Source organism: Poecilia latipinna, unplaced genomic scaffold (genome assembly GCF_001443285.1).
Source record: "Poecilia latipinna isolate Pla-1442-1.1 unplaced genomic scaffold, P_latipinna-1.0 Scaffold115, whole genome shotgun sequence".
Classification (NCBI taxonomy): domain Eukaryota; kingdom Metazoa; phylum Chordata; class Actinopteri; order Cyprinodontiformes; family Poeciliidae; genus Poecilia; species Poecilia latipinna.
In genome coordinates, this window is record NW_015112731.1 from 311,127 (window position 1) to 320,698 (window position 9,572).

General features: G+C 38.9%; 1 protein-coding gene across 6 annotated transcripts in view; it reads right to left on the reverse strand.

Annotated features, from left to right (window-relative positions):
- The window catches only part of cacna2d1a (calcium channel, voltage-dependent, alpha 2/delta subunit 1a), an 88,723-nt gene that overhangs the window by 60,047 nt on the left and 19,104 nt on the right, over positions 1-9,572 (reverse strand). For all 6 annotated transcript variants that reach the window (XM_015028160.1, XM_015028161.1, XM_015028159.1 and 3 more), the window contains 2 exons: positions 2,782-2,863; positions 1,090-1,206 (listed from right to left, as the gene is read on the reverse strand). In XM_015028160.1, coding sequence (XP_014883646.1) covers positions 1,090-1,206; positions 2,782-2,863 — 199 coding nt within the window. The remainder of the gene's footprint in view (positions 1-1,089; positions 1,207-2,781; positions 2,864-9,572) is intronic.

A 9,572-nucleotide genomic window follows, 5' to 3' on the forward strand; every position in this document is an offset into this window, starting at 1 on the left:
GACCATGGCAACAGGCTGTCGGACTTTAATTGGATATTTCTGGCACTCTGAGCCGGATTGATCGAGACTGGGAACGTCCCAAGACCCTAATTTAGTCGGCCTGATCTGGTTAACCTCATGAGCAGTGAAAGGTTGTGCAGATCAATTTCACCTCCTGCCATTTCTAAGTGTACATACACAGAACCAAAAGTCACAATGATGACGCTGCCTTGTATCTGGCAAGTCTGCTCAGTGCATGAACTCTTTAAAAATTACTTCCTCAACTTATTGGGGGGCAGCAGATAAAATGGTAGCAGCCTCCAAGATTTGATGACAGGTATATTTTGTGTAGCAAAGTTTGAATAAATTGATGATACATTTGTTCACTTCGGGAAAGATTGTCAATGAATCTGCCTGCAAGTTAATTTTAGTGGAAGCATTAATTAGATGAATCATATTTGCAATGGCATATTTAAGTTTAACCTTCAGGTAAACTGTTTAAGACATACCCTTCACTTATTTAAAAAAAAAAAAAAAAAACGAAGAAAAAAGTCATTAGATGGAATAACGTGCTTTGTGGAATTTATATGAGCACAAAATCTGATGCAACCTCAAAAATCATCTGCTGAGGAAACATAAAATAATAATAATAATAATTATTATTCCTGTTGGAAAAAGTTTGGCCTTTTACTCGAGTTGCATTCAGTGAAATATTGTCCAAAACTACCCATGTGGTCCTGGATGGGCCTAAGGAAAGATGCAACAATAATAAACATTTGCTGGAATTAGAAACAAACCCTCTGTGACAACGACAAGACAAAGCAGCACAAATGGTTACATAATGCAAAGATTTTTAAGTGGCAACTTAAAGTGATCCATCTGCACGATATCTGATTATGTTGGATCGGCAAACGGCTTGAAGCAGTGGAAGAGTTCCAGAGCCTGTTCTCATTTGTAACAAACAGAAAACAGATTCAATCTGCTTAGAGAGATACGTGATAGCACAAACAATTGAAAGCACAACGTCCAACAACAGATCCAAAGACTTGAGAGAGCCTGGCTCTCTCACTGTTATAGGTTTGGAAAAAAAAAAGAAAAAAGAAATCTTACCTTTAGGGCTTCGGAGCGATTAGCTAGCAGTTTCTCTATGTTTCCTGCAGCCGTTGCCACCAGCTTTCTCGCGTTGTTAGATTCCACGCTGAAGTGGGTTTTGTGTTTATGATATATCTAAGACAATCACAAGAGAGAGAAATGCCTGGGTGAGAGATAACTTTGTGTCAAGTGAAGACATATAAAAATAGAAATAAAAACAACCCAGTTTCTTCCAGAGAGAGTTAAAACCAGGACCTTGGTAGTAGTTTTAACATTTTGAGTCATGCATTTTTCCTAAACTTCACTTAATTCAAAAGAACAATTCTGATTAAGCTTTTCCCTTTGATTAATGTCAATCGCCAAAGCCCAGTAAAAGCTACCTTAATGCTGATAAAATTGTACTGTCAAGCCAAAGCAAACTATTTACAAGAATGTAGAATATGTCCCTGCGAAAAGAATAAGACATAAAAATGCCAAACATCCAATTATTTAGCAGCCGGAAGGCATTCTACTGTCCTGCATTCAAATCACAGAGCTGAGGCATATGCGAGCATTCGTCTTCATGCTCCTTGCATGCAGTTAATTTAGTCATTCCACGAACATAATCATGTTTGCCGCTGATTTTTGTGACGCTTCAAAGTTGACTGATTTTATCCTCGGAGGCATCTATCTTCGTGGATTAAAAAAAAAAAAAAAAAAAAGAAGTTGTGTGAATTCTGTCTTAAAGGAGTTTGGATGCAATTTTAGCCAACACTTGAAAGCTTTTGTTCTTGATCTCATCTGTGTGTATATTGTGCAAGCTGAAAGGAAATGATGTCGCCCCAGATATAAGGAAGAGTTACTATAAATAGTCTGTTGATGCTTTTCCAACAGATCGGGTCAAGCAAAAGAGGGTTAATGAGAGGATAAAACCCAAGTAACAAACCACACACAATAATTAACTTCAGCTGAAGAAATCTTATTTCTTGCAATCTATGCTGACATCACTTAGTTCTTTGCAAAAGTTTTCATACCCTTTTCATTTTTTTTTTATATTTCCCCTCATCTTGCCGTACACCTAGAATGTGAAGATCGTATTCCTCTTTGGAAAACAGATCAAACTCAGAGAGCACCTTAAGTTTTCAAAGATTTGCTACAGATGCTTTCTGGGATCTAGGTCTGGACTTTGAAAGACAAAACATTAACATGCTTTGATCTAAAAAAAAAAAAAGGGTATGGCCCAAGTCCAGTCTTCTACACTCAAAACTTTTAGATGTCCTCCTTCCCCAACACACCTTTCATCAAACAAACGGCTAGTTAAAAGGCTCTGGATAAAGAGCCATTTGATTGAAGTGTGTCCAACAAGTGTCCTGTCAAATCCTCCTACCCAAGCTGTGGATCACTACAAGTCTTCTGACTCGCCCACTTTTCAGACATTAATTTGCAGCGTTATTGTAAGGTATGTATCCATTTTGCTTCCGCGTCACAAATGATTCACTGATTTTCCGTCAGATAAAATCCACATTAAATACATTTGAGTTTCGGGTTGTAAACAAAACAAAGTGAAAAAGTTTAAGGATACATTGCAATGAAAAGAATACATTTAGCAAACGATCAGAGTCGGGTTAGAACCTGAGCCGCAGACGTAATGGTGTTCATCATTCACCATGCAACCAATTTAATGCCTCTATTTGCTAAAGAATAGCAACGTCAAAAAATAAAGCCTCTTACCTTTATTAGGTCCTCCAACCCGCTGGCTTTGTCTGTTAATGTGATCAAGTCTTTTTGGATCTGGAACACCCAGTCTTTTATGCTGCAAGCAGAGAACAGAACAGCAAAAAAAATATAAAAAAATAAAAGTCTCATTCAGCTGGAAAGCCACCTACATTACCACATCATATTATCAAGTAAACCAACTCGCTAAAATATCCATTTAGACTCGGCGAAGGGAAGCGTGAAATATTAATGTTTAGTCAAGTGTGTACTGTAAGTTGCTCTAGTTCCCATGTGTATTAAAGCAAGGGCTTTCATGGTTTTGAAAAGATGTCATGGCCTCTGGGTTAACATGCTGGCTAATGTATTTTCCCCATCATAAACAAACAACAACAACAACAAAAAACATGTATCAAATAAATTTTTTTGGGAGAGGTGGATGTGGGGTGTTGTGTAACTTCACAATCTAGAGAACGATCAGAACATCTGAGGCGAGCGTGATCCATCTTTACCCTCGCTATATTTCGTAACAACTCGACCAGCAGCATTATGCGACCTTGGTACGGAGCCAGCTTCAATTAACATGTATAAACAGTTAAGAGAACATCTAAACAGCTGTGGATCATATTTCTCCACTGTGACTTTCAGCACAGCAGCTCCTTATAGAGTAATCGACATCCAGTTCAGATTTGGTTATGCACGTTTGTGTACAAGCGTGTGCAGGATCAGCGCTTTCAAAACAATGACGAGCCTCTCCGCTTGTTTGGAGCAGTTCTCCACTGACCATGGCACCCTTTTCCATGTCTGTGCCTGGGCCCTTTTGCACGAATTGTGTCAAATTGAAAACAGGCCTTCTTATGGCTTTCGACAATAGCTTTCTTCTGGAAGCCAAGTTTGTTGTAGCTACAACTACAGGTGTATATTAAAAATGTACATTATGAGGAAGTTTAATATTGTTTTACTCTCTTTAGAAAATTAAATGATGCCAGATTCATTACGTAGATCATTTTTTTCCTTTTGTTTATTGGGATTTTGATGATTGTGGCTTGCAGATAACAAAACAAAACAAAAAACAAATTTAATGTGTCAGAGGTCTTGGAGGTCAACAGCGGCGTCTGGGTAAGTCCGCAGTTGTGACACACTTTTAATTTTTGGATGATGAATTGAACACTGTGGAATAATCAAATCCGTTCTGGTCTGCTCTGAAAGGTGCTTTCGGATCCCCTCTCAATTCAATAAATATGTGATGCAAGTTTGTTTTCTGATGTGAAAAATTTCCAGTGTGCAGCTAAACAGGGCTTCGAAATTGGTGAGCCAGCTCCTGCTCAGTATTTTTGCTTTAACAAGCACTTTTCTGGTGATTAGGATCTTATAAAAAACTGAAACATTTCTCTGCAGAAACAGTCTTGGCAGGTAATCAGGTGCTAATATAATGCATCCATCAGTCTCCTGTTTTCTGGCTAATCTTTGTGAGTCTTCCAGTTAAAAGTTGTCTTATTCCCCAGCATTTTAAATCATGTTTTGTCAATGAAACTGTGTAACATTTTTGAGATGTGACCACTGTTCATGTTATCAGACCAAAAAAAAAAGAAAAAAGTACAGTGCAATATGACCAGAGGAAATATGTGGCATAGCAGCCACACATTATATTTAGCCTGCCAAGAGACAGCTGCAAGTGGCACAGGGCAAATATAGAATGAACCTATAACGTCAGCACATTCCCCTTTTCAAACTTCTGCACCCAACGTTTCACTGAGTGGGGTGCATAGCCAGAGGTTTAAAAAAAAAAAAAAAAAAAAGTATAAGCAACTTAGCATATTTCCAATCAAATAAGATCTGTAGGTCTATATTTTGGAGTTTATTTTAGCATGAATGCTACTTCAGAGTTTAGAGAGCTGTAACCCATATGCCCTGGTGGAGGACAGGGCATCTGGTGTTTAAAGGGAAAGGCATTGTAATGTGTAGGGTTGCAACTGATTATTTACCATGTTTGGTATTCACTTGTCGACTTAATTAAACATTCTTTTAAAATCCTTACCACATTCGAGTTTACGTTTTTTTTTCTCATACCAACTTCTTTAGGTCGATTAACTGACCTGCATTAAAAATTCCAGCTCAGTGACCAGCTTCCATAGCCATTTCCATGACAACAATGGAAGCTGCAGCCTTACTGGAAAGTGAACCTTCAGTCAAGTGTTAAGTCATATTTCTAAATGCATTTAGCTCCACCCGTCTTCCCATAATTTTTTTCCCCCCTAGTTTCCCTGCAACAGTTGAACAAAAGCATTTCTACTGCATGGTGCCGCCATCACCATGTTGCACCGTGTCCATCGTGATGCTAACCGCTAATGTTCTCCAGCAACCTCCGAGGCTTCATCACAGATCAGCTGGACTTACACCGAGCGTACACACCGATGGACTACTCAGGTGACCTCTGAAGGAAAGTGACTGCACTGGATTCTATACAGGAATGTTCAGTAGAGTGGTGAAAAATAAACACATAGCACCTTTTCAGATTCTAATTTGAAAAACATTCTGAAAACCATGCATCTTTTACCTTATATTTAAAAAAAAAAAAACTGAAAAGATCCAAGGAATACAAATACTTCTTATAAAAACCGACATAATTCTTCTTATGAGTTCTCTACAAATTTGTTAGAGTAGTTAGTTGTGTTATAAGTGATACAGAAAAAAATTGAAGGTCAAGTCTTGGCCTGAAGGCTTCTTAAAATTAAGTAGTTTTCAAAGAAAGACCCAAAAATATTTTTCAAGAAAGAAGTAAGCATTAACAAATATTTGGATAAGTTAGTATGCAAAGTTTTGATAGTACGACTGTCTTTGCCTTTTCTAAGCCCCTTTGGGCTTTCTACCTTAATCTTTTGGGAAACAAGAGCCGGGTGAGGGATGAGTAACGACGAGCAACAGAAGGAAACAACCATAATGGCGGCTGAGCAATGCAGAGTGACTTGTCTGCAGCGGCTACAGACTTCAGGGCTGGAAATGAGAGAAACCATGTGAAAATCAGCCAAGTGTTAGCCCCGCTGGCACTGTAAGCCTCTGTTCTCTCACACTTGTCTCACTGAGTCATTAATATCACCCACTTATAAAGCAGGCTTTTTTTTCCCATGACAGACAGTTTGAGCCCCTTTTTCTGCTCAACTTCTTTTGTCCGATTTCCCAAATGTTATTTAATATTTAGATTTTTCCTCTCTTTCTGCTGGAGTTTATCCCAGCCTAGGAATTTCCAAAACATATCTTTCCCTTGTAAATAGTCCAACCACTGGAAAGATTAGACAAAATTGCACAACTTTTTTTTTTTTTTTTAAATTGGACTAAAAATTTAACAGCGTCCAAATTTGGCAAGTGTTGTTGGAGCACATTTTGGAGTAATCGTGTTGTTCTTGGAAGGAAGAGGTTTCAGATGTCACCACATCATTTGGAGGTAGGAATGTACCAAGAAATTTGCTAATTACTAGAACCTGCCAATTATGATCATGACAACCAGGCGACGGACTGGGAAGAAAAAGTGCCCCGGCTTGGATTTTCTCAGCAATAAAAAAGCAATTGTCTGCGATTGCTTTTAAACACCGATAGTGGTGGTGATTGTTTTGGAGCAGCCACCAAATCATGTACTGCTTAAGGCCATTATACCACAGAGCAAGAACCATATCACTGTGCATCTGTGCTGGATGTAAGACACAAACAGGGAGATCTAATTTATGTGCCTCTAGTAGGGAGGGAGGAGGCTTTTCCCCTTTCTTGGCTGTTGAGTTTTCAATAAGCATGGCAGAGGCTGTTTGTTTTTGTAGCCCAGGCTTTGTGGGACGAGTTTTGTCAGCTGGTGCTGTAGCTCTTGTTCATGTGTTTACAGGTTCCACTCCGCTGCCGCTCAGTGAGTTAATCTACGAAGAGCTTGAATGTAGCAGAAAAGAGGTATAGAAGACTGAGTGAGACAGCTTCTCCATGGGCTGAACCACCAGCCAACTAACCAATTGGCTAACTGGGAAAAGCCCCGGTAGTCCCGTGTGCCTGTCTGCCCCCTGATGGCAACCAAGCTGACCTGTCAAAAAGCCAAATCTATCTCAGAGTTTCCCCTCCCATTACCCAAGGAAAAAGCCCTTCCAACAGGACCACCTGTTCTTTAAAGTATTTTTGGGTGATTTCCTGTTTATTCTAATAGCAAAAGCAGAAATCTATTAAGCTCAGAACTCCATAAAAAAATAATCTAATGATGATCATTGATGGAAATGTCTACTGTAGCCACCATCTGAAACCTTTCAGGGTTATTTACGCAACCTTCTGATCCAAAATATAGAAAAAGTAATAGCTAGTATCAAATTGTACAAAAGGCAGTGCAGAGAGTCGGGATCTTCTGTGTGGTTGTGGTTAAATGGGTCACAAACTTGCCTAAAGTATTAGACCAGTGGGTTAAGCATTTGTTTGCTTAACTGCAGCTTTTCATATGAATTATTTTCTTTAAAGATGATGGCTGTTATATTTTATTCATATCAATGTTTTTTTCTTTTTCCCCCTCCCCCACATTGTGCCCACTGCTGCTGCCATCTTTCATTGGCACCAAGTGTTCATTTTTAATTGCTTTAAACCAACTTTCTCCAAATAAGCATTTATTAACATAAATGTCATGTTTTAATTGCAAAGCCAAACTGCACAGCATTTTTGTGGGCTCACATTACTTGGAGGACACATTGCAAGTTAATACCGCAACTAAAAAGTAAAGGTTTTGGAACGAAAAAAAAAAAAAAATCCAATGCTTTAGTTTCATCAAGTTTAAATTTAACTAATTAAAAACAAATGTTAAGTAAAACTGTTAAAAAAAAAATTGAATGCTCAATGTTATCACCATTAAATGATTTCCTGTGGTGTGCTAAAATGAGTCACAGCACTGTTGGGCTTAGATCTGATTCTGCAGTTAGACATACACACACACACTCGCCTGCAATATCGCTGCTTATTGTTCACAAAAGTTACATTTGACAGCAGATATCATCTCAAGCTGATTAGCTTCAGAGAGCCAGGGACACACTTGGCTGGAGTTTGGACAAACAGGAAGAGAGACGTTGAATGCTCAAATTCAATATCAAACGTCATTATGTTCTTTCCACATTCTCGACATGTACAATATAATGTCTCAGTGAGTTAAATGCCATGAAATTAAATGACACGCTGGCCAAGAAAACATAATAAAACAAACAATTCAGTCTCAGATGAGAGCTCCTTCTCACTAATTAAACTCTCTAAAATAAAAATGTCGTCTCTTACTACAGGTCTAACACTTTTACCCCCACATACAATAGCTGATAAAGATGTACGTAGGGGCAGTTTAAAATAAAAAATTTTAAAAAACCCTCCACTTCACTATAATAACTGTTACACCAGCTGTTCTATGTATGAAGGTCAGTAACTAGAGTGTTAATTTGTTTTAAGGAATAGTAGGGGGTTGTCCATGGGTCAGAGGTAACCATGGCAGGTGGTGGAGCCAATATGAAATATGTAAATATCCATAGAAGGTCAAAAATACACAAGCCAAAGTTATATAGATGTGGGAAAGTAGGAGAGAGTTGTATTCATTTTTTTAAGACTAAAAGTGGTTATAAAAATGAAACTGTACAATTTTGAGGTCGACTGTCAATGTACTGGGTTAGCTTTGCTGCTGGAAAGGATTATGAACTGCCACAAGCTAATGTTCTTGAGTTGTTTTAGGAACGACATCTCCTTAGAACTGATTTTGAATAGAGATGCAAAAAGTAACTGGGTGGGAGTGTGATGACTTTTGGCTGCATCAGTTAATAAAATGAAAACACAAGTGCATTATACCAGCTGAAAAAAGGTTAGCGGCTACTTTTAATACTTTTAAATAAACACCATCAGCATATCAAATTACAAAGCTACAGGAGCACAATATTACACAACCTTTACTTTCCCAGCTTCTTAATATTTGACTCTGAATCTAATCTACATTAGTTCTTCTAGTGAAGATGACGTCATCACAAAATAATCCCCTAAAGTGAAGTTAAGGCAGTGGTTCCCATACTTTTTCTTCTGCGCCCCCCCAGTGGTTTCCAAACATTTTCTGGGTCCCCCCTATGGATTACAAATGGCTGTCTGGTTGAAACGATGGGGGGGGGGGACTTTTTTGGGGGCAAAATGAATGTACGTAGCTGAAAATAGACACCAACATCGGTAGCCTACTACAAGGTACTTGTTAAGCTAAAGGTTCTGTATTGATATTAGCTAGTCATCTTTTAGCTAACATTACCTGCATCCAACAACTTTACTCGACTCAGTCGGTTAGTTTGGAGGGAAAAACTGTGAAAAGTTCTTTGCGTTTTGCTGGTTTGCTGCCGTGATTCTAACACAAACCTACGTAGCTCCGCACAGCAGCAGCAGGTCTCCTTCACAGGTGTAAACCCAGCGCGAGCGTCGTCGCGCTCATGTTGCGTTTAAAGGCGGCTCGGAAAAACAGGTTAGAGCATGTTAACAACGGATTAAACAGTTTTAACTGATAAAAGTGACAGAGGACACAAATATGGGAAGTGTGGAAGCCTCTACTGTATCAAATTGACATAGGAATATCAGAGTTGGCCATTCTAAGGTAAAAACCCAGCGCATACAGTGTTCATGTTTTTTATTTTTATTTTTATCCGGACGGCTTCCGCCCCCCCTGCAATGACACGGCGCCCCCCCTAGGGGGCGCGCCCCACAGTTTGGGAACCTCTGCCATAGAGGGTTAATTAACACAAAGCTTTAGCCTGTTATAGCCGCAGGAGAGAAACTTGATGTGTGAATCA